Genomic DNA, 25,941 nt, shown 5'->3' on the forward strand with positions numbered 1-25,941 from the left:
ACAGTTTATACGTATGATTTACAACATATTCTTGTGGGAACTAGCTTTTAACTGTTAATAGATAAATGTACCTATTTATTGATAGGTTTGCGTGCGTGTTCGCCAATAAGTCAATAGAAGGTTTTTCAAATGAAGGTTTTATTGTAAATAATATCAGAGTTGTTTGTTATGCATGAGCGCGCAATTAGATTCCTGTTAGAATAAACGATTCCGTTGTGAGATAGCTGCAGCTGTGTTGTAACAATACATAGGTAAGTTGTACTTTAGTCTATGATTGCAAAGTTCTATTTGCTGAGCGCAGTGTCGCGAGTTTTTCATCGGGAAAATGTCTGACTTGCGATCGACGCTTTTCTTAAAGTTAATGTAGGTAGTAACAGACCAAGATATGCAAGGTTGTATGTTATATAATCAATATAATTTAGAATGCAAATATTGGCGAATTTTTTAGAAATTTACTAAATTACAAATACGTAGAGCTTTTCCATCGTTGTGAAATAGACCAGTACTAGAAAGGACTTGACTCGTGAATATCACTTACACTTTGATGTGAGTGTACATTGGGATTGCCCAATATCGGTATGCCTGCATTGCGTAAGGTTGGCACAATCTATGTATAAGGCCTTTACTGATGGTTCTTGTATTCAAATTACCCGACTGCGCATGAAGAAGTCTTATTTTTCAAGTGTTGTCTATTTTTTCAGTGCTTAGTAGCTTAGGAATTTTAATTCGTACAACGAGAATTTTTGACCAACCTGTATGTATTGAATCAAATATAAAATAATGTAAATTTTATTATTGTGTATTTAACATAATAATGACTCTGGAATAAAACTACATAATTAATTTTGACGCAATTTTGAAATTAGAAAATTATTTTCACTACAAATGAAAATAAATAATATGACTCTCACAAATAAATTTGAACGACTCTAGGAGTAAAAAACGTGTGATCTCAGACGTTATTAAGTGGTATTCGGATTAATTGCACAGATAATGATCATTTGAGCTTGAACAATAGCGCAGGATGTGAGTCTTGCGTCTTATAACACGCGTTTTGTTAGACGATATTTTTAGGCGGGCAATTAGGAGGGACTATTGAAGAACATTTTGAAAATGGAGTTGATTGTTAGGTAATTTTTAACGGGTTAAAGTGGGATACAAATTTATTTAGGTATATGATCTTTAATTCTCTTGTAAGTTTACTTAAACTTTATATTAATTATAACAGATGAAAAGACTACTTACGCTAAACTTTTTTGAAGTTTATTCTTTCTTCGTTGGTTTGGGTTACCAAGAAACTCGTATCTAATGAACTTGTCCGAAACTTGAAACATTTGAGAAGAAAGTTATATTTTAATTTTCAAATGGATTACGTTAAAATGCTTATATCATCTTATAATGACTTTCTTATGCCGTATACGTGCTAAGAATGTTTCCGTTTTCAAATTCCACATTATTCGAATAAACCGCCATGTGCAAATTGTGTATCTGTGCACTGGAGCAATTTAAATTATTTACAGGGTTTTTGTTGAGAAAGATAAATTGTTAATCTTATAAGTTTGTCTTAATGGTAATCACAGGAAACTAAAGATAAAGGTAGAAATAAAACGAAATAGTTAGTTAGGTACTATAATATGCAATCTGAATGTTTTTTTCGTAAGGATTTGTATAAAATTTAGTAAAGTTGGAATACTTAGTATGTATGTATTTGGTAGTGCAATAAGACGAATGCACGTGAGTAACGCCGTAGAAAGAAACTAGTTAAGAATAATGTTAATGCCCCGCATGGAGGTGTTATAACACCCGCCACTAATATTCGGTAATCCTGAACATAACTCATCAGTTTACACTGCATTTATCCTGTCATAATAATCCTTGTGAAATGTTTAAAAATCTTTTTAATTTAGTTCATAGTGAATTTGAAAAAATATTTAAAGTTAAATCTTTAAATATTACCAAGGATTTACCATTTAGTAAATGGGCGACACCTAGCATACATAGGTGTAGGATTGTTCTTTATGAGTTATATGGTATGAAGCAATATAATAAAGATCCATCTTTTCTTAGTTATGTTAGAAATTACTCAAAAACTTTTAAAATTGTTTGTTTTACTGCGAAGCGTTTGTATATCAGGGATAAAATACGCGACTCGGATAATAAAGTTAAAACAGTTTGGTCTATTATTAATGGTGAAATGGGTAAAAGCAAATCAAGTAATACCATAAAACTTGTAAATAATGGCATGGTTATTGACAAAAATGCTGATGTTGCGCTTGCTTTTGAAGATTTCTTTAGTAGTGTCCCTGCTAGCATTACTAATAATTTAAATTCGTCTTCAATACTTGCAGAGACCTTTTTGAGGGACCATGTTGCGGGGTGCAGTACATTATTTGAATTGCGTCACGTAACTGCTAATGATATTGTTACAGCATTTAAGACACTTAATTTAAAAAATACTTGTGATCTTTGGGGAATGTCCGTAAATTTAGTTAATAATATAATAGAAAATATTGCAAACAATTTAGCTTTCATATTTAATAGGTGTTGTGACTATGGTACATTTCCTAATTTACTAAAGCTTAGTAAAGTTATACCTCTATTTAAAAAAGGTGATCAAGAAGACTGTAACAACTATAGACCTATCTCGATTTTACCAACATTAAGTAAAGTTTTCGAAAAGTTAATATTAAACCAATTGACTAGTCACTTTGCTTCTAATAATTTGCTGCACACCAAACAGTTTGGTTTCACAAAGGGGCGCTCAACCACAGATGCTGGAGTTGCACTACTAACACATATATATAAGGCATGGGAAAACTCAAAAAATGCTTTGGGGATATTTTGTGACCTCTCCAAGGCATTTGACTGCGTTGAACATTGTACTTTATTGCGCAAACTTAATCACTATGGGATTAAAGGACAAGCTCAGAACCTCATAGCCTCATACCTTCATGATAGGATACAAACTGTAGTTGTTAATGGAGAACGTTCTAGCGGTGCGTCAATTAACATTGGTGTTCCACAAGGATCTATTTTAGGACCCTTCTTGTTCTTGGTATATATCAATGATCTACCTTATTATTTACAGGATAGGTGTGAAATAGTTCTGTTTGCAGATGATACCTCATTAATATTCAATGTGGATAGGCATGACCCAAATGTTGACGAAGTGAACAGTACTCTTTTACACATATCCGACTGGTTTACTGCTAATAATTTATTATTAAATGCCAAAAAAACAACTTGTGTTGAATTTTTACTACCTAACGTTAAAAAGTTGAGCAGAAATATTACCTTGAACGGGGAGGTATTACACCCTACAGAATCGACTGTATTTCTTGGGTTAACATTGGACGAGAAACTACAGTGGGGAGCCCATGTCAACACCGCTGCAGGTAAGCTCAGTTCAGCAGCATATGCAGTCCGAAAGGTAAGGCATCTCACCGATGAAGATACAGCTAGATTGGTATATTTCAGCTACTTTCATAGTATTATGTCCTATGGAATTCTACTATGGGGCAGGGCAGCAGATATAGAAACTATATTTATCTTACAGAAAAGAGCCATTCGCTCTATATATAATTTACGTGCTCGGGACTCACTAAGAGATCTCTTTAAGAATACTGGTATACTTACTCTACCATCACAGTATATATTTAATAATATTTTGCATGTACACAAAAACGCCGACTTACACACAAGAGTAGGAGATAGACACTGTTATGGCACAAGGAACAGAAATAGATTTGAAATGCCATTTTTCCGATTAGCTAAAGATTTACGATTACGTTAAAATGCTTATATCATCTTATAATGACTTTCTTATGCCGTATACGTGCTAAGAATGTTTCCGTTTTCAAATTCCACATTATTCGAATAAACCGCCATGTGCAAATTGTGTATCTGTGCACTGGAGCAATTTAAATTATTTACAGGGTTTTTGTTGAGAAAGATAAATTGTTAATCTTATAAGTTTGTCTTAATGGTAATCACAGGAAACTAAAGATAAAGGTAGAAATAAAACGAAATAGTTAGTTAGGTACTATAATATGCAATCTGAATGTTTTTTTCGTAAGGATTTGTATAAAATTTAGTAAAGTTGGAATACTTAGTATGTATGTATTTGGTAGTGCAATAAGACGAATGCACGTGAGTAACGCCGTAGAAAGAAACTAGTTAAGAATAATGTTAATGCCCCGCATGGAGGTGTTATAACACCCGCCACTAATATTCGGTAATCCTGAACATAACTCATCAGTTTACACTGCATTTATCCTGTCATAATAATCCTTGTGAAATGTTTAAAAATCTTTTTAATTTAGTTCATAGTGAATTTGAAAAAATATTTAAAGTTAAATCTTTAAATATTACCAAGGATTTACCATTTAGTAAATGGGCGACACCTAGCATACATAGGTGTAGGATTGTTCTTTATGAGTTATATGGTATGAAGCAATATAATAAAGATCCATCTTTTCTTAGTTATGTTAGAAATTACTCAAAAACTTTTAAAATTGTTTGTTTTACTGCGAAGCGTTTGTATATCAGGGATAAAATACGCGACTCGGATAATAAAGTTAAAACAGTTTGGTCTATTATTAATGGTGAAATGGGTAAAAGCAAATCAAGTAATACCATAAAACTTGTAAATAATGGCATGGTTATTGACAAAAATGCTGATGTTGCGCTTGCTTTTGAAGATTTCTTTAGTAGTGTCCCTGCTAGCATTACTAATAATTTAAATTCGTCTTCAATACTTGCAGAGACCTTTTTGAGGGACCATGTTGCGGGGTGCAGTACATTATTTGAATTGCGTCACGTAACTGCTAATGATATTGTTACAGCATTTAAGACACTTAATTTAAAAAATACTTGTGATCTTTGGGGAATGTCCGTAAATTTAGTTAATAATATAATAGAAAATATTGCAAACAATTTAGCTTTCATATTTAATAGGTGTTGTGACTATGGTACATTTCCTAATTTACTAAAGCTTAGTAAAGTTATACCTCTATTTAAAAAAGGTGATCAAGAAGACTGTAACAACTATAGACCTATCTCGATTTTACCAACATTAAGTAAAGTTTTCGAAAAGTTAATATTAAACCAATTGACTAGTCACTTTGCTTCTAATAATTTGCTGCACACCAAACAGTTTGGTTTCACAAAGGGGCGCTCAACCACAGATGCTGGAGTTGCACTACTAACACATATATATAAGGCATGGGAAAACTCAAAAAATGCTTTGGGGATATTTTGTGACCTCTCCAAGGCATTTGACTGCGTTGAACATTGTACTTTATTGCGCAAACTTAATCACTATGGGATTAAAGGACAAGCTCAGAACCTCATAGCCTCATACCTTCATGATAGGATACAAACTGTAGTTGTTAATGGAGAACGTTCTAGCGGTGCGTCAATTAACATTGGTGTTCCACAAGGATCTATTTTAGGACCCTTCTTGTTCTTGGTATATATCAATGATCTACCTTATTATTTACAGGATAGGTGTGAAATAGTTCTGTTTGCAGATGATACCTCATTAATATTCAATGTGGATAGGCATGACCCAAATGTTGACGAAGTGAACAGTACTCTTTTACACATATCCGACTGGTTTACTGCTAATAATTTATTATTAAATGCCAAAAAAACAACTTGTGTTGAATTTTTACTACCTAACGTTAAAAAGTTGAGCAGAAATATTACCTTGAACGGGGAGGTATTACACCCTACAGAATCGACTGTATTTCTTGGGTTAACATTGGACGAGAAACTACAGTGGGGAGCCCATGTCAACACCGCTGCAGGTAAGCTCAGTTCAGCAGCATATGCAGTCCGAAAGGTAAGGCATCTCACCGATGAAGATACAGCTAGATTGGTATATTTCAGCTACTTTCATAGTATTATGTCCTATGGAATTCTACTATGGGGCAGGGCAGCAGATATAGAAACTATATTTATCTTACAGAAAAGAGCCATTCGCTCTATATATAATTTACGTGCTCGGGACTCACTAAGAGATCTCTTTAAGAATACTGGTATACTTACTCTACCATCACAGTATATATTTAATAATATTTTGCATGTACACAAAAACGCCGACTTACACACAAGAGTAGGAGATAGACACTGTTATGGCACAAGGAACAGAAATAGATTTGAAATGCCATTTTTCCGATTAGCTAAAGTTAAAAATTCATTTATGGGTCAAGGTATACGCTTTTACAATAGAATTCCTCATAATATTAGAGAGTTTAGTAGTTCTAAATTTAAAACTTATATAAAAAATGTACTAGTTCAGAGAGCGTACTACAGTATTCAGGAATATATGGACGATAAAAACCCATGGAGGGTTGTCGCGTAAAAACCACAGGACAGTTCTTTGTATATTATGATATATTATGTATTTAGATATAATTTACATATTATGTAATATCGACATGATTTTAAAAGAGCAACTATGGAGTTTCTTGCCGATTCTTCTCCATAGATCACTGCTTTCCGAATCGGTGGTAAATGTTAAAATAATTATGTAATGACGATTCGAAAGTGCTACTAAATAGTAGTCTAATTGAATAAATGAATGTTTGAGTTTGAGTTTGAGTTTGAGTTTAAAATTTACTGCTCCAATATTTAAAATACCTTTGTAATTTATGACCTAAGCATTTATTGTTAACGACATCGTTAAAAATAATTATAATAAGCTCGCCGGGAGTTCAATCTTGTAACCAACAAAATGTTGACATCACAAAGGTAGTTAAATTTCCTTTGATGGAAACGCAGCTTTATACCAGTGCATTTACTCATTGTTGACATTTGACAACACAAAAGTTGCCGACTTTCCTTTATGGCAGGGCCGCGCCGACCCCCGGCAGCGCCTGTGTGCGAAACCTATGATGCGCCTCTTTTTTAAAGAAATCATCATAAAAAACCGATTTTAATTTTGAATGAATATTTTTAATTGTTAATTTTGACTGAAATAAATGTTCTCCAGTTTTACAGTACTTAGATAATATTAACATTAATATCTAAGTGTACAAAACTGTGGAACATTTAGGAATTAGGATACTAAATAGGTAAATCCCGTTCGCTTCTGCTTGCCAATTACTGCGAAAAATAAAACTCGAACAAAATTTTAACATGCTTTATTTAATACTTACTTAAATATGAATAACAAAGAAGCTGACTTTTTTCTAAGCATAATAATAGATACTAATATGACTATTACCTACCTATGTTATGTTTTAAAAAAACAACAAGTCTTAAAAGTTGGTATTGGTGACGATAATTGTCTTGACGGTGACGATGCGATGGTGTATCAGGCACAGGCACAGACGTAACTTCGGCGGCCACATCTTAAATTAATAACAGACAAACAAATACATAATATTGTTCACATGAGTACCTATCTATCTCCTTGTCTGAATAAACTGATTTATCTATCTATGAATAATTATTTATATTTTTACAAATTAGAGTGTCTGTTTGTAATATTAAAATAACCGCTTTTTACTAAATGCTTATGGATGTACGCTTTCAGTAAAAAGTAGATACATAAAATAAAATATAATTTTTTACAATTTTTGTCTGTCTGTTCCTTCTGTCAAATCGTCGAAAAAAAGTTAATTTTTTCCATTCAAAATTGAAAAAAATTTTTTTTTTAAATATCCCAAACTGAAGTTATAAGTAATATTTATTTTATACAAAATTTCATAAAAAGTACACACTTACCACTACATGAAGCGTTTTTTGAATCAGATTTAATAACACTTTCATCGATAACATGACTGGTTTCTGTCTCATAAGATTGTGTCGAAGTGGATGGTTGAGCCGTAAAATATTTACTTATTTTAGTTGCATTTTTATTACATTCTTCTTCTTGTTTTCTATTCCTTATTAGATTCTGGTAACCAGATAATTTCTTTTTTTTATCATGATTACTATCACTCATCGTGAAAACACGTTAAAACAATCAGTCAAACAATGATTATAAAACACACACATACTTTCAATCAAATGATTGTTCATTTGTTTTGTTTTGCCTTAGCTATCTCGTTCGTTAAAATCGGGGAATACCCGTGACCCTACCCTCGGGCCCCGCTTGCGTCGCACGCATCGCATCGGGTTGCGTTCAGAAACTCACTCGTACTCATACAAACTCGGCGCCTCTACGGTTTAAAATAACTACTACTTAGTACTTTTTCTCTGGTTCAAAGAACTGCCGCCGTTTTAACGTTGAACTCGTAAGGAATGTAAACTAAAACCCTAAACGTAAAATGAAACCATAAACGTGAATAATAATAAACATTAAATATTGAAAGACTTGTTCAATAAGCGTTATAGATGTTTTGTTGTTTACAAGGCCTATGTTGCGCCTATTGTACCTACTTACTTGTCGATACTTCACTACAAAAAACAATCATATAGGTAACAAAAATAATTTAGGTGGCAGTGGCGGCGCGGCGCCCCTATTGTCTCGGCGCCTGTGTGCGCCGCACACTTCGCACACAGGGGCGGCGCGGCCCTGCTTTATGGTATGCTAGCTCTCTTGTTGTTTATATGCATTCGTTAATCTCACGTTAATCTGATACATAAAACCATAAATTTAATAGTTAATAATGAATTATTCTTAATCAATAAAATATAATGTATAATTTATTGCTGACGCAGGTCGTATGCTAGCCATTAGGAACACAGCATCTATCGAAATATCACATTAAGTACTTACAATGTAAAACGTTGGATAAAATCTGGAGTTCCTTATAGCTTTTAGATTTCACAGAACATTTCCAAACGACTGTATACGGTATCGCGTTGCCATAGCAACGATAGTGCAACGCGCCATTTCGACAGGCATGCCTCTGCATTATCGTAGGAACAGGGCCCGTTAATGGGTTCCTAGGCCATTCAGAAATTCTAAGTACACCTACCGTTCACAGGCCCGCGGTGGAATGCGCTTGTTCCGCCTCTCCTACGTTCGTGGTAAAATCATGGGTAAATGGCGGGAATTTGTGCGTTTGACGTATGATGGAAAAGGAATAGTTCGAATTTGGAACAAAAGTTTAAATTTCTTTTTTTTTTCAGTGGTTATAATATTGTCTTACAGGTAATTGTAGTTAGTAAAGAGTTAGTATAACATTAAGCTGATTTCAACGAATTCTTGGTTCAAACCTTTCAACATATTTGGGAAATTGCTTAATAAAATCCTCGTAATGTTCTATATTTATGGTAGGATCACTATTAATTTGAGAAGGCTTTTTCACTCTGTTTATTTTTTTGATATAGTCTTTGCACCGTCTTATAAATTTCAAAAAGATCTCTACCTACATTGATGGCCATAAAACAACCATTCCGGTGTGATTAACGAAACTAATTCTCTGAATAAGCTGTTAACTCCAGGACTGTAATGAGGTTTTTGTTTTTTTACCTTTTCTACCTTTGGCTATCTTTTGTGTTCGCTTGATTGAGATGCAACTTAAGCTGTGGGCATCTTGACAAATCATTGTGTTGAGTTTTTATTGAAATTTAAAGTTAAAAATCATGGTCTGTTGGTTGGTAATTATCACTACATACTACGCAACGGATTTTGATGCGTTTTTTTAATAGATAAAGTGGTTTAAGAGGAAGGTTTATATATTTATAAGTATAATTTATTAGGTTTTAGACACAGCGGCCGAAGCCGCGGTCGGAAAGCTAGTTGGAAAATAATAAAAACTTTATATATATATATATATACATCTGGAGATATTATAATGATACAATGATAAAGCAAGCTTTTAAATAATTTAAAATTGTATTACATGAATTTTTAATTATTCTAAAAAAATATTTGTCTTCTATTACGAAAATATTCCTACTTGAATCTTTGTGACGAAGAAAAAGCAAAAAAGCATATCTACGACTTACAAAGTAATTCTAACATAGAGATGACATCACAGTATGGTTAATGCGATGTAAATAAAATTCGTTCCACCCCGGTGATCAGTATTTAGCACATGTTATTACGCGCTCTTTAATTATGAGAATTCATATGAAATAATCCATTTGAAATTAGGTAAACCCGCTTACGTTATGACTTGTATAGCGTAATTTTTGAACTGTTTTAATAGCACCCATTTGATGTACTAGGTAACTGGTAGGTATACTTCTTTTTAGGAATAATTTGCTGTCAATATAATATGATAATAATTATATTTTAAAAGCATCCTAACAAAGCAAAAACACATCGTAAATACACGATCTCATTACTCTATGGTACCAGACGCCATGCTGCGATCTATCGATAATAAAGGCCGCGCATTTTTTATCTATGTCAACTGTCAACATCGAATATAAAATTTCTTGGTCACTTTTCATTTCTGCAGCCGCTTCGTTACTGCGTTCGTTATTATTATTGGATAAAAACTTTGATTAAAGACATGAGGCTGAGCACCTGTTTGGAAACATTTTTTTGCATGTATCGATAGTCGATTGCTTTTTTTCATTCTATTTTTGTTTAACAGATAAATTAATGTTAAACTTATTTTTAAACGTACATAAGAAGTAGTAGCATCAAAATTATGGTTTCGAGTTTTTGATGTTTTGTCTTGCATCTGGGAAGGGTGTTCACTACACCGTGGTGTCGTGTTGTGGACATGTGGATAGGGTTGTCATAATATGTTATGTATGTTATTTGCCGTTACGTGCCACCCATATTCACAGACTTGTACTTACTACAGTTACATTTTCGATAAGTTATTTTATTTTATTTTATTTATCGTTAAGATAGGATGCGTAATATCTCACAGCATACGTACGTAATACGTATAGGCTAGAATAAATATATATGTACCTATTCCAATCAATCTAGGTACATTTATGCATGTCTGTGGTGTGCATACCTACTAAATCCTTAATCCATACTTTCAGCATATCAATACCCAATATTATATTATAAGGTCTCTTAATACTTTACACCAATCGAGTGGCAACCCTAAAAAAAATAAAAAGTGCTGCAATTTCGAACGTATCGGATAAGCACCCTAAATGCAGTTTGAAATTTGAATCGTGTCATAAATTAGTAACGAATTCGACTCCATGCTCGAGCGCCTGCCCTGTCATTAACTTTTTTCAAAAAAACCGGTACCGTCCACTCGCGTATTGACTGAATCGATTTTAAGGCTGCAATTACCGGTGTCGAAATTCAAAATTAGAATCATAAACGATTATGACAAGACTTTAATGTAATAAACAAAATGCTTTTTAAATGCAATTAATACAACAAACAGATTGACACGCAATATCAATTATAATATTTTTTATTCATTCTATATCTTACAAAATCACAGAGATGAATAATAATTTGAGACACATTGTTAATGTACATAAATATTTACCGAAATATAGAAATTTCTCTTAGGATTAGATAAACTTATGCATATCAGACTAATATATACTTAAGAGACCGTAGATGGTTTAATATCTTTTGGATATATTCTGTTTACCTAGGAAAATGTGCATACTTTGTCATTGTATCTGTTAGATAAAATGACAAAGTAGGTATGCACATTTTCCTAGGTAAACAGAGTCATATAGCCATAATATAAGCCAATATTATTGGACATATCACCTGAATCTCTAGTCTCTACTATAACTACATATTATAAAGCTCGGAGGAAAACGATGAGATCTTTTTGAAATTGAAATATAAGTCTTATAAAATATAAACAACAAATCAATATTACTCACTTCAAATGATTGGACCACACCAAAGTCGCCTGCAGGTAAGCGTGCACAAAAGTGGCTCTTTGTATCCTATGCAGCATTCCTAAGCCCTGCCTATTATCTTCCATGCACTTAGCCAAATAACAGGGCATCGATAGTCCGATTTAGCGCTTTAGGCCAAACAACGAAATGGAATAAAGGAAAGAACTTATCTAATCTAGAATACATCAACGCTAATAGAAAAGCTATTTGAATTTAGAATAGAATTTTAAATTATCTATGGTCTGGTATTATTGAAAAAGAAAAAAGTTGGTTATAGGTAAACCAGAATCTGATGGCAATTAGGGAAATCAAAATTTTGAGTGTGCAACCCTAGGGAAAATAGACTGAACGATCTTGATACTGCTTATTTTTTATTTTGTCCTCATTCATATCAAATATCATTAGTCACATTACATAAGTGGATAATACTGTACTTAATAATGAGATATCCACTTAATATTATGTAGGTACATACTTACATGTATAATATACAATTATAAATATACATATTACTTTTATACAGGTAATACATATTATTATTTACACATACTTATATTTGTATATTCATTACCAGTATGCCATTTGAAAATATCGATATAATGATAATGCAGATCAAAACTGCTTATAATTTTTTATAAAATAAAATAAAAATAAAATAAAATTATGTTTATTTTCGTAAGTATTAACAGATACACACATTACAAAATTGACTTGGACAGCTTGGACGTGACGAATAGCAGTATTGGAAACTCCTGTAATAAGTTTTCATAAAATTATATTCTAATCAACAAACAATATTATAGTTACCTACATATAATATTTTTTAATTTAAAGTATCAAAACGGGTAAGTCCAATTTACCAATAAAATCTTCAAAATTGAAAATTGTGATGTGTTTGACCCCTCTTCATCGAATGTTTTTCTATACACATTATAAACAACACCTCTTGCTTGTGATCGCAGCGGCTTTTTCGACATTTTTGAAGATTTTTTAGACAAAATCCTTAAAATTATTCATCAACTGCAAAAAAGACAAATAATTTGACAACCAATTTGATAGTTGTCAAATAAGTTGCCACATAAAAATCTTTTATTTCTTAAATATAAATATGCCATCAGATTCTGGTAGACCTATAACTTTTTTAAATCGCACAATAGATCTAGAACGCCGCTTTGTCATCGGCGTTCCAAATTAGGCAATATGGCTGGCAACACTTGTGTACACATCACGTCCAAAATGGAACTTGTCTTTCCCGTAAGCATCCGGCGCGCCCGCTATGGCAGTAAAATTAAATATTTAATGTAAGTAATACAGCTCGATTTGAAGTGACGAGTTCTCTTTTTACTCGTCTCCGTAAAACGGAATGACAAGATTTTTTATCTTAACCGCTGAAAAATTAAGGCGGGCTTCTTAATCATAATATTGTGTTTTGTTTGCGTGATATGTGTGCTAAAAGACCAAATCGTGTATTTTTAATTACAAATGAGATTCTCAAGAAATATGTTGTTTTTTTGTTATATTAGTCATTTCCTAATTAATTGTTTATGCGATTTAACACAAATACAAAATGTAATTTATTTTCAAATTGAAACTTAATTGCATAGTAGGTAGTTACTTAGTAGTTATACAAAAATGAAATGTAAGCCTAAAATACTTAATATTGCTAATTCGCACGGACGTGAAGATGGGCTGCGAAAATGCTACTTTCTGTTTTCTGTTTCACGAGAAACTGTGTTCTGAAGCAGCTGAAATTTAGTAAGTATGCAGATGTAGAGTTGCTAAAATGATATTTAATACCGGTCTCTACATTTTGATCATTATATAAAATTCTTTTTGAATACCTTTTTGACCATTATAAGCACCTACATCCTACACAGTCTCAAGCGTTAGATATAGTCATATAGAGTAAATAAACAGTATTATTTCAATGTTTATTGCTGTAAGCATGTAATTTCTTCACTTCAAACCATTTCGAAGTAAGCATAGAGCGATGACCGACGATTAGCTGTGGATTTTTTATAGTCTCGACTGGCAGGATGCTTCTACGTGACTAAAGTTACCTGATGAGGGGACATACATTGCTCCACATGTTAGATTACATTTAGAAAAAGGTCTTATATAGGGAGCAATGTATTCTGACTTCTGGGAAGGCCAATTTAGAAATTATGAGTGATATTTGTGGTTTTATAAATGTTTTATAAAAGAAGAAAAGACTGCAAGTGCTATTATCGTAACTGTTAACCTATCTACTGTTATCAATAGGTTTTATGTTATTTTACAAAAATATCTATCTCTTGGCTTTACTTAAAATTGACGCAAGTATACAATATCTATAAACTATGTGAAATCTTTGTCAATTAAAGAATTAATTTATTGAAGTGAAACTTCTTTATCGGGGTTGGAAAAAAAATTATTGTAACATTTTTTCGTTACGCGTGACATTTTTCCGTTACGCGCCATCTTTTTCTTATCCCTACCACGCGTGATGCGACGTATTTCTGTAAAGTTGCATTTGTAAATTATTTTTTGAAAAATAAGGTCATAAAGAAGTTTCACTTCTTACGTGTGTACATTTTTTTATGTATGTTACAGTCAAAACTTATTGTCGGCCAAAAACACTTCTGCAAAAATCAGTCAAAAACATTTTTGACCGACGCCCTCAGTCATTTTACGGTTTTGACTGTTACTATATTATATATAGGTATATTTATCTACGCCTACATGGCAAAATTATTATTTAAATGATATTATATCGTTTAATAAGACCAATCACTTCAAAACAATCCTAATAAAGAATAAAGAGCTTACAAAAGACGTAGATAGGCACAAAAATATTAATGTACATTTGTAATAAATCCGCAACTAAGTAAATAATGATGTATTGAATATATTATTTGAAACTCGTTTGAGGACCTTGAAAACTATGACATAAATACGATGTGTCATGATCTCTATGAGATCTCTAGTTTTTTTTTAACAAGAGTGATAGAGTAGATACTTTGAATATCAGATATTATGTAATAAAATAATTTTGCACGCTGTTAAATAACGGCTAAACATGCTGTAATATTGTAAGTTATAACACCTTAAAATACCATGTTTAAATGCAAATAAAGGATTTATTATTATTAAGAATTATATATTGTACTAGCTTTGCTCCGCGGTCTGACCCGCGAGGCTTTGCTCCCGTTGTCACGCTAAGTACAACAGGACAGGAGGCTATATTATAGCCTATAGCCTTCCTCGATAAATGGGCTATCTAAAACCGAAAGAATTTTCAAATCGGACCAGTAGTTCCCGAGATCAGCGCGTTCAAACAAACAAACTCTTCAGCTTTATAATATTAGTATAGATAAGTATAAATGTATCGTAAACGACTTTTTATTGTTCCCATCTCCATGTTTTCGAGGTTTTCGACCCTATATCTCACATGGTCCATGGTGGTCTATGGCAGTTTATTACTTTAAAAGCGACATTATCTAAAACGACGACGGGTTTTGAATTGTTACCCTAAACACTTATGTTTCATGCCTGTTTAAATTATTTTATTTTGACGTTTGAGTATATTTTATGCCTGTGTAATCTTGAATGCGAATTAAGTTAAGTAAATATATATACCGTTATTTCGTAGGGATTTAATTCGATTTTTTAAATATAAACCTCAAAATTTTTAGCTTATAATTGTTGTATTTCGAACACAGAAGAAAAATCCTTACTTTGAATAGTACCTACACAAGTACCTACTATGGATAGATTTAAAATAAAGATTGCCATTCACAGAAGAGAGAAAAAGCTTACCATTCAATTTAAGTATTGGTTCGTTTATATAAGACTAGGTTTCGCCCGCGCAGTCAAAGTAAAGATCCCGTTCCCGTGGGATTTCCGGGATTGCGTAATTTTTGCGGGATTTTAAAAAATAGCCTATGTCCTTTCTCGGGTATCAAAATATCTCCATACCAAATTTCATGAAAATTGGTTCAGTAGTTTAGGCGTGATTGAGTAACAGACAGACAGACAGACAGAGTTACTTTCGCATTTATAATATTAGTATGGATTGTTGGTCTATTCCAAGTTTTGGCGACAATATTCTGGTTTCCATCGTAGGCGTTATTCGGAGGCCTTGCTCGGCCGGTTGGCATTTGCGACATGACGTCATTTCTGTGACTCAAGAACGGCGATCCGCTTACTAAACAGTTTCCATATAAAAACTTGGCTCAAGTTGACTGTATATAATTGCTGTTTTTATAGAATGAAACAAGTATGAAACGTTATAATATGTAAGACTGGTAGAGAATAATGGTTTTCAACAGTTAGCACTTGTCAGTAAAGGAATGATCTCAGACTGTTCGGAGTCTATTATTATTATTTCATATTTGTTCAATGATTTCGATATAAATGAGAACTATTTTATAAGAGACAATCTATATAAAACCGTGCAATTAATAAAAGGTACGAATTAAGAGAGCTCTAAAATTAATAATTTCTTGTTTTCGTGTCTTGAACACTCCAATCAATTGACTTTGATTGAAATAACAATTTATGTATTTCCGTTAATTATTTTTAATCTACATGGCCCTTAACGCATGGAATTTTTTATCTGTAGCGATCCCACAGACCTTAAAATTTGAGTCACGAAAAAAAGCAATCGACAACGGAAGTAATTAAGAACTCAACGGCATTAATTTCACGTACATTCAATTTATAATTAGCTGATTGTATCGAACAAATTATTTTATGATATTTTAGATGACTCTGCATTTTGTGGTTGTTTATTAAAGTCATCTTATTCGTGGTTTAGAGTTCACCCAATGTAAAATAATAGAAGGTTTTAGATACAAATTGTAGTAATTTATATAAATTAGAGAAATTTCAACGTAATCTACGTTGAATTTGATTTACGTGAAATATTTGTAGCTTAATATTATAATTTAGCTTTTGAATTAAAATTATTGGTTTTGAAACATATTGTTGTAGCAAGAAACCATATTTCCCAAAAAAGAAAGAAAATTATAATAGCAACATCCAAAGACTCTAAGTACAGTACTCCAAAAGTAATAATGCACATGCAAATCTTCGTTAATTGTCGTATTTCCAAATGTATTTCATTTGACTAAACAAATTTTACTAAATTATGCATGAAGAAAATGCATTTAACCACTCTATATACATATTGTCTTCAGATGCTCGAGGAACATGACAGTTACCGAACTGTGACGAAGTTTTCTCTTTTGGAGTACTGTACATTTATTCAAATCAACATATATCTAATCTGAAAAACTTTTAATGAATAGAAAAAATAATAGAACTGAAAACTAAATGCTAACATATTTTACCAGGTTAACTTCAAGGGAATATCCTGCAAATATGGCAGATGGGCGAACATTCAAGTACATTAACTCAGAAAATTACTAACACTCTTTATAGTTCTCATGTATTTATGATGAAAAAATATATTTCTAAAGTGTCTATACTGCCGCAGTAATCGTTTATACGAGCACTTGGGCGGCACCAAACCCGGCTCTATCAATAATACAGCTCCATAATAACACCTTTGAATATTCAGTCTCACGTTGTAATTTGCAAATAAAACTCACCGACAATTTTTTATCTGCATATAAAATAGAAGTGAAATAATGGCAGCATTTAATATCTTATAGCAGTGAGTGAGCTCAAAGATATTATGATATCAACTATAATCCACAAACAGGCTTATATTAAACCGCGGTGTTACGATCCATTTTGTTTTATTTAACATTTAAATGGAGTAGATAATCTGTGGTTACCCAGTTCCCGCCAAAAGCGCGCATAGATTAAAATAAACTACAGACCATAGTCGCAACAGAGCACTCACACAAAGCACAGGATAACTACTATAAAGCTTTATATGTTCATATTAATTGTGTCCTAGCCTGTTTATAGTTAGAAAACATCGTAATTCTTGGCGGCTTGCGATGCATTCTACTTTTATTATTTGCGTTGATGTCTTATCGTTTTAATACAATAGCGGATTCATGCGTGCTTTTTCTTTTTACGTTTTTTATACTACTTAACGATAACCCGTAAGGAGGGAATTTAAGCGCCGGCCGGCGCCGTGGACTTTCATAATTATTAGGATAAAGAGGACTTTGCAACAAGTAGGTATACTCGTTACAAAATCTATACTAATATTATAAAGTTAAAGAGTTTGTTTGTTTGTTTGAACGCACTATTAATCTCAACTACTGGTCCGGTTTGAAAAATTCTTTCGGTGTTAGATAGCACATTTATCGAGGAAGGCTTGAAGGCTATAAAATATCATCACGCTAAGATCAACTGCGGGTAAAACCGCAGGGCACAGTTAGTGTTTGATATAATTGTTATTTCTTTTTCCAATGACAGCCCAAATATTTTTACAAAATTATCGTAACAGTACATTATGCATTCAAAATATTCTAATAAGTGCAGTATCATGATTTATATCTAATTCACACTTCTGTTCTAAAGTGTTAGTAATAGAAATGTTCTCATAAAAATTAACATTAATGTAACATTTATTCTCATCTTTAGCGAGGCAAATGCTCATTGTAGTTGGTGAAAGCAGGAAATTATGTAAGCGTGTAGATGGTCTACGTAATGTGACGTTAGGTAAAGTGCTTTGTCCAAACCATGAAAATATAATATATTATAGTTCCGTGGTCCAATCAAATGGCAGGGATTGAGATGAACTTCACTATACATAGACCTTTAAAATAATTATGTCTTCTTGACAGAAGCGTAGCGTGCCTTGGCGGGGCCCCGTATAAAAATTTGTTTGGGGGCCCTTAGGAATGGTTTCTCACAAAAGAAAAAAAAAATGTTTGCATAAAATTAAAAGAAATATTTAAGTATTCATCATAATTACTGTCTATCTGTCACTTATTCCAAAATTTTTACACAGGAGGCCAGAAAATTGCTTTTTTGACTTTTATCATTTCTGAAAAAAATTGGGAAGTTTTTAATAATTTTTGCTTACGCACGTTGGGGGCCCCCTTGGCGTGGGGGCCCCGTATATTGATACGGCAGATACGGCGGTAGCTACGCGCCTGCTTCTTGTGCTTAATGATCCAATTAATAATTTTGTTTGAAACTCGATCTCAAGATTACAATAATTTTTTAACGCTATATGTATTTTAATCATTGCTCTATTTACTTACAATAAATATAATATTGTGTTGTTAATAATAATTATTGTTATTGACATGCTAAGGAATACTGAATAGGGAATTATGAAGCTTCGAATTATATAATTTCCTATTGATTTTAAGATCCCACTTATTTGAAGATTTGAAAAATTTGAGACATTTCTACGTTCATACAAAAACTGTACATACACCTTTTCTTTGTTCAATTAATGGATAGCATTGTAATCAGACGAGACTTAATCTGAAAGCGGGAATCAAAACGAATGAGTGATGATCATTCCGCCGATTCGATTCATACATTACTCGCTTATTCGCACAATATGATATTGATCTGCGAGACTCGTATCGTAAAATCGATAATTTTTCATCAGAATTATGCTCCACGCGTTCGTACGTGAGATATTTATGGACACAGGCGATGATGTTTCTGTAAGTTATAACTTTTTCGCGGTAATAACTAAAGGTTGGTATTTAGTTCATTCATATTTTATTTATTTATTTATTTATTTATGACACTTTACTATGCTAGTTATACAAATAACATAAAACTAAAACTTATAGCTAAACTAGCACAGAGGGCGGCCTTATCACTAAAGTGTGATCTCTTCCAGGCAACCCACTGTGTGAAGTAATAAAGGAGGAGGTAGGTCAGAAGTACACAACTACATAAATAATAAATACATACACTTATATATGCATACATATAACTAATCCATATACATACTCATATGCACAAAATACATACAATATTTATAACACATATATAAAATAAAATATAAAACTAAATAACACTATATAAAAAAAAAAACATACATACGTTATTCATACAATACGTTAAAACCAAGAGGAAGAAGAAAACCATAACAATGAAAAATAAAGCAAAATACTAATTAAAATAATATAGAACTTACTGATCGGAGTTAAATGCTAAGTTATGGTAATGGCTTCGGACTTGTTTGGCAAAGCTAGACAATGTTTGAGCTTTTCGGATGCTAACGGGCAGGGAGTTCCATAAACCGGCGGCAGTAACAGAAAAGGAGCCACCATAGAAATGTGTGCGGTGCGAAGGGATAGATAACACTAACCTGTCCACAGATCGGAGAGAATAGTTATCACAGTGCAGGAATTGGAACTGGTCTTTTAGGTAAGAAGGAGATTTGGGATTGAAAAGGATTCGATACAAAAGAAGTAGGTAATGAACATTCCGGCGAAGGCGGATTGGGAGCCACTTGAGCTTCTTACGAAAGTGAGAGACATGGTCGTATTTACGGAGACCGTACACGAACCGAATGCAATGGTTTTGAAGTCGCTCAAGCTTATCCAATTGCTCAGATGTTAAGTCGAGAAAGCAAGCATCAGCGTAGTCAAGAATAGGAAGGAGAAGAGACTGTGCTAACATAACCTTTGTCGGTATGGGTAGAAAGTTGCGAAGGCGTCGTAAAGAGCTAGATGCAGCATATAATTTACGACTGAGTAGCTGGAGATGTTGAAAATTTTTAACTTGTTTGCTAAAAGGAACATCCACACACCCAATTTTTACAGTAGGCAAGATACCCCAGTCAATCTCCGAAATAAGGTACTGACTTCCAACAATGGTCACTTGGCTTTTGGAAGGGTTGATTGTAATTGTAAGGCCAAATTGCTCGCACCATGTTACTATCGTAGCAAGTTCCGCGTTTATAGTGATAATAGCGTTAGGTAAATGATAAATCATCAAGTGTAGAGTGATGGTAGATGTGTAAGTAGATTTTATTTTATTTTATTCAATCTTTTAATATCTTAATTTTATTTTTAAATAGAAATTTTATTTTAATAATTTCTTCAATTCCTTTCGAATAAATAAATTATATATAATAAATTAATTTATTGGGATATTTCAGAATAATCTGATATGTTACAATAATTATATTATGTTGAACTTGTGATTGAACTTTTTAAAAAAATTATACAATTAATATAACATAGGTACTTACACCTTGAAACGGAACGTAGCATGACGTAAAATATTGAATGTCAAACTTGCAGTTGACTTGCAGACTCGCTGATGTGAAACGTCATTTCTCATCCGTCAGTTTTATTTAGCTAGTCGGAATAAAACACGTCAGTCTTTTGATAATTTATTAATTAAAATCTGCATGGATTATCACCATATATTGTTAAAAAGCTGCTTAGGACGGTAGCGTTTAGTGCCAAAATAAATTTACGTAAAATAGTTTGTAAGCGTAACGTCGGTACGTAAATCTGTTGTGCCTTCAACGTCGGTATATACCGCACAATATTTAGTGGTTTCTATAAAAAATCTCTTCGTTTCAGGATATAACTACGATGATAAGATCTGGAATAGTATTACCCGCCACTTTTATCAATTTAATACTGCTTACTTCCGTTTATTGCACGGTCCAACCGCCAGTTATAAGCCCCGGTATAATAAGTCAGTCGAAATCGCTCGGCGAGTGCCAATCTTGTAAGTTATTCATAGAATCGTTTCAAAAAGGCCTCGAAAGGACAGCAAGAGGGAAGTACGAAGGCGGTGATGCCGCGTGGGAGGAGGAGAAGCTAAAAAAATCGTATAAACGAAGTGAAATTCGGCTCGTAGATATTCAAGACGGTATATGTAAGGAGGAGTCGAAACATTCGGTTCAGTGCCATCACGTAGCTGAGAAGGCCGAAGAGTTCATTGAAGAATGGTGGGCACAGAACCCAGATGAATCTGATGACCTATACACATATATTTGTATTGATAAATTAAAATTGTGTTGTCCGAAGCACCATTTCGGTAAAGATTGTTCACCATGTCCCGGTGACCATGAGAAGTTATGCAGCGGGAATGGCAAGTGTAGAGGAGATGGAACTCGCAAGGGTAATGGAACATGCCTTTGTGATATTGGTTATGCAGGGAACAACTGCGAAACCTGTTCTTCAGGTTATTTCCTAGCATACAAGGACGAGAATAAAATCCTATGTTCCAAGTGCCATAGATCCTGCATGGGTGGTTGTAGAGCAGGCACACCAAAAGACTGTGTGGCGTGCAAAAATGGGTACATTTTTGACTCTGAAGAAGGCTGTTTAGATGTAAACGAGTGTGACGATTTGAACAAATGTAACGCGGACCAGTTCTGTCAGAATACACTGGGTTCTTATGAGTGTATAGCTTGTGATAAATCCTGTAAGGGTTGCTATGGCGATGGACCAGATATGTGCAGTAAATGTGCTACAGGGTATTCAAAGAAAGGAGAATTATGTATTGCTAACAGGGAAGATGAAGACCAATCAGAAATACTCACCACGACAAGGTAATTATTGCTCTGTTGTTTGTTAAAAAAGTTTTTATTTATTTTTCTTCTAATGAGATTGTGTTTCTTACAGAAAAGTGGAGCTATAAGCTTGTGATAATTTAGGTAAAGATTTTTTTTAGTTATTGGTGATGGGAATTGGTCTATGTATTTTTTTATTCATCCAGGGTTCTACAGGGATTGTGTACTATATTATGTATGTTTTATACCATCATATTATTTAATATTTATATTCTGTTTTAATTTCATGATTTGCTTTTTGTCTATTAAAGTTAGTTCATTCATCAAAATATTTGGTTGTTGATACTCCATTGGAAGCTTTGCAAGAACATTTTTTTTGCAAATGGGGGTTAAATTCATACTCATCAAGTTAAACTTAATGTACCGCTTTTAGAATATAAACTATATATTTAAAATATTATTTTTACATGATAAGTATGAAGTAAGTATTTTTACATAATTATATACCTTATTTAATTATTTATAAACTTTACATATCATGTTAACATAAATTAAAAGAGGGGAGTAAGAGTTTTATTAAACTATGGCAAGTTCTGAATGATTTTGATATTAATTATAAAAAAAGCGGTTTTATAGTCACATGTGTTATTTTTAAAACCCTTATGTTGTTAGGTTGTAATTTTTATAAAATTTTCATATCAATGGGCTTTTTTCACTGTATGTGGAATCTCTTCAAAAAATTTTAATACATAGAAGTTGATTATTTTAGTTTTACATGCTATACAAGCAGCAGTATGTAATAATGTAGTTTTATGAACTTTAGACTATGTCAATGCTATTGTGACACATACACAATTATGTTGGTGTAGCCTTTTATGGCGCGTAACTTCAAGGTTCAACAAGTCATCTATATTAATTATTAACAGTTTCAATATTTAATACATTCATATAATATTATAAATCAATCATACTAACCCCTATTCAGACAAAGAAAACCTAACTTTCACAGTTCCCATGGAAACAGCTACACATAAAGTTATTAATCATTAATAAACTCAATTTATTAAAGGTACATTACTTACATCGGGCTTTTGATTGCGACCGGCATTTTACTTCCGAAGTCGGCGTCCCTTGGGAGCTTTGTTGGCATCATGGTCATATCGTATATTGTTGGAGCTGAGTACTATTGCATGATAAATGGCCACACCGGCCTCGTCAATATGAAAGATTTTGATTTGATGCAACTTTTCCGCACATAAGATTTTATACGTAGGCTAGGATCTTTGAACTTTTTACGGCGTTTGTTCCACTACTTTCATGGGACTTAAATTGTATAAAAAATTAAAAAAAATCGCGATTTTTTGGTCGAATGTTGTACGTCATGAATGCGGGATGAGTTTTAATTGATTTGTTTATATACTTGACATTTTTAATGGTTCTTTGAGGACGAAAAATATCGTTAGTAAGTAATTTCGTATTTTTTTTTTATTTTGAATATAAAGACGTGAAACTAGTGAAACAAACATGAATCGAATATGAATATACAAGTAATGGGTTATTGTACCTACTCTTTTAATAAATATACACTGTAATAGATGTAAATTTATTTGAAAATTAAATTAATTTTGCTTTGACACTTTTTTATTTGCACTTCCATGTTTAAGGTATTTTTCATGTCTTTCCAAATATTTGATAGCTTTTTTTAAATAAAATTTGTCCTACATCCGATTAATAATTTTTTTATGAGTTTCCCAAACTTTCAATTCACGGCATAAAGTTGCAAATTATGAATAAGTACTAACCAGTTATCGAGAAATAGTGAGATCGTGAAAAAGTACGATATTTTTTTAATGCGTTTCTTTTTTTGTGTTTCGGACGACTGCAAAGATTGGGAAATCGAGTTTTCATACTTTATTTTATGTATTCTTGTGACCGTTATCGTAAAAATGTCTATTTTGTACGTCCTTTACTCAAAAATTCCTGTATTTTTGTAATTTGTAAACTCCCTTGGCCTATCTGTCATTAATTTATTATTAATAATAATCAAACATTATTAATATAGAAGTAAGTATACGTAATAATTCATACATAATTATTTTAATGCTGTATCATATTTGTTTTATTATTAATTTTATCTTAAAGGTTGTTAATCACAGTCCATGTTTTTTGTGATATTTTTCTTATTTTGTGCTACAAATATAATTTATAAGGTATAAAATGGTTTTGATTATGTTATAATACGTAAAACGAAAAATCACCATATGTTCTTTAGTCATATCGATATCAAAGTGAGATTTTATTCATTTAGGTTCTGCAAAATTTCGTTAATTTTTTGTATGAATCTTTCTGAACACTTTAATTTATTAAATTAATTTAACTAATATGATCTTAAAATTATAAAAATTGGTTTTGGTTGTGTTGACCTATTTTAATGGTATAATTTATTTGCTGGATTCCGTTTATGTGAAAGCTGAAAATATATTATTTAGGAGATATTTGTTGTTTCTTTTAGCCCTTATATATATCACCTAAGAGACTGCTTCTTGAATTTTGTAGATGTGATGATGAGGATGATGTATTAATTTCCCCTGATTCATGATTGTAACTTGCAAAATAAAATAAGTGTTTAATATTACAATTAGGCACATAACAACAACAACAACAACAATACTTTATTGTGCAACAGGACATAAAAATTACAACAGCAAATATATAAAAGAAAGAGATACAGTTGAGCACAACAGGCGGTCTTATCGCTAAGACAGCGATCTCTTCCAGACAACCCACATAGTTACTGTATACAAAAAAACCGAGCAAAGACAAAAAAATATTCCCAAAATTCTGGGTTTAAAAAGTTATCTTTCTAAAATTGTCTCTAATAAATACAATGATAATATTATCAAAGCCTCAAGATTGGTATAACAGGAGCTGTCAATCATGATATGTGACCTTGACACCGTTTTGCTTGTAATGTGTACGTTCTTTTGGGTACAAGTTATAAGCTTGTAGCTTGAAAGGCTGCATACAGGTTAAATTCGTGCACTTTTTAAATTTTATTTAGAAAATTATTTAATAAATACCTACTACCTATACCTAATTAGATATTCATCTTTTCGCTAAGGATATTTTCATAGTAAAAGTCTGAAAAATCTTTAATAGGATTTTTTAAATAACGTTACCTACGTAAAATTATACAAGGAATTGGTTCAAATTTTGATGAGCTTTTTTAATTATTGGATAGCGTTCCCTAATTGAGTGTAATTTTTTTAATCGATCAATTAACTAAATATTTTATAGGTATACAAGATTTGAAACAATTCAAAATATACAGTTACAATAGGTATTTCGCTTGAGCTAATATTTTGCGGTCGTTCAGTAGGTGGCAATTACGTAACACATATGCAAACGTAATAGCCTCTACGTGTCTTCAGAAGTAATGTGTGTTTTGACAGTGCTAATTGTTATAAGTAAACACGCCTTTTTCGCATTGTTATTCTTATTTAAAAGGTGATGAATATTGTGAACACTAGAGACACTTTTTGGTATTTGTGGCTTCTACTTACCTCGTACCCATCGAAAACTAAAAATACTTTTTGTTTATTTTTTTTTCAAAAAATGGCAATTTTGCTGAATAGTCGAGCTAATCATTAAGACAACATGTGTGTATATGTCCAGACTTTATAGATAACTGGAGCATCTCCATAAGCTTTTTATAGACTAATTAAGATACAAACCAGTATTCAATGTATCTTTATTAATTAAATAATGGAATAGATACT

The 25,941-nt window shown here is 32.4% G+C and overlaps 2 protein-coding genes across 4 annotated transcripts in view; both read left to right on the forward strand.

The window, feature by feature from the left end:
• Positions 1-25,941, forward strand: part of LOC123705268 — an 80,895-nt gene that overhangs the window by 153 nt on the left and 54,801 nt on the right. The gene's annotated exons all lie outside the window — the stretch shown is intronic.
• LOC123705154 (cysteine-rich with EGF-like domain protein 2) lies at positions 34-24,657 on the forward strand. Of its 3 annotated transcripts, none has more exons than XM_045653820.1 (3): positions 34-251; positions 21,222-22,201; positions 23,232-24,657. In XM_045653820.1, exons 2-3 carry the CDS (start codon positions 21,234-21,236, stop codon positions 23,419-23,421), a joined length of 1,158 nt encoding a protein of 385 aa, XP_045509776.1. In that variant the 5' UTR covers positions 34-251; positions 21,222-21,233; the 3' UTR covers positions 23,422-24,657. The 3 variants fall into 3 exon arrangements, with proteins under 3 accessions (XP_045509776.1, XP_045509782.1, XP_045509771.1); XM_045653826.1 differs by lacking the exon at positions 34-251 and adding an exon at positions 13,416-13,503; XM_045653815.1 differs by lacking the exon at positions 34-251 and adding an exon at positions 20,982-21,139.

This window comes from Colias croceus, chromosome 2 (assembly GCF_905220415.1).
Source record: "Colias croceus chromosome 2, ilColCroc2.1".
Taxonomy (NCBI): domain Eukaryota; kingdom Metazoa; phylum Arthropoda; class Insecta; order Lepidoptera; family Pieridae; genus Colias; species Colias croceus.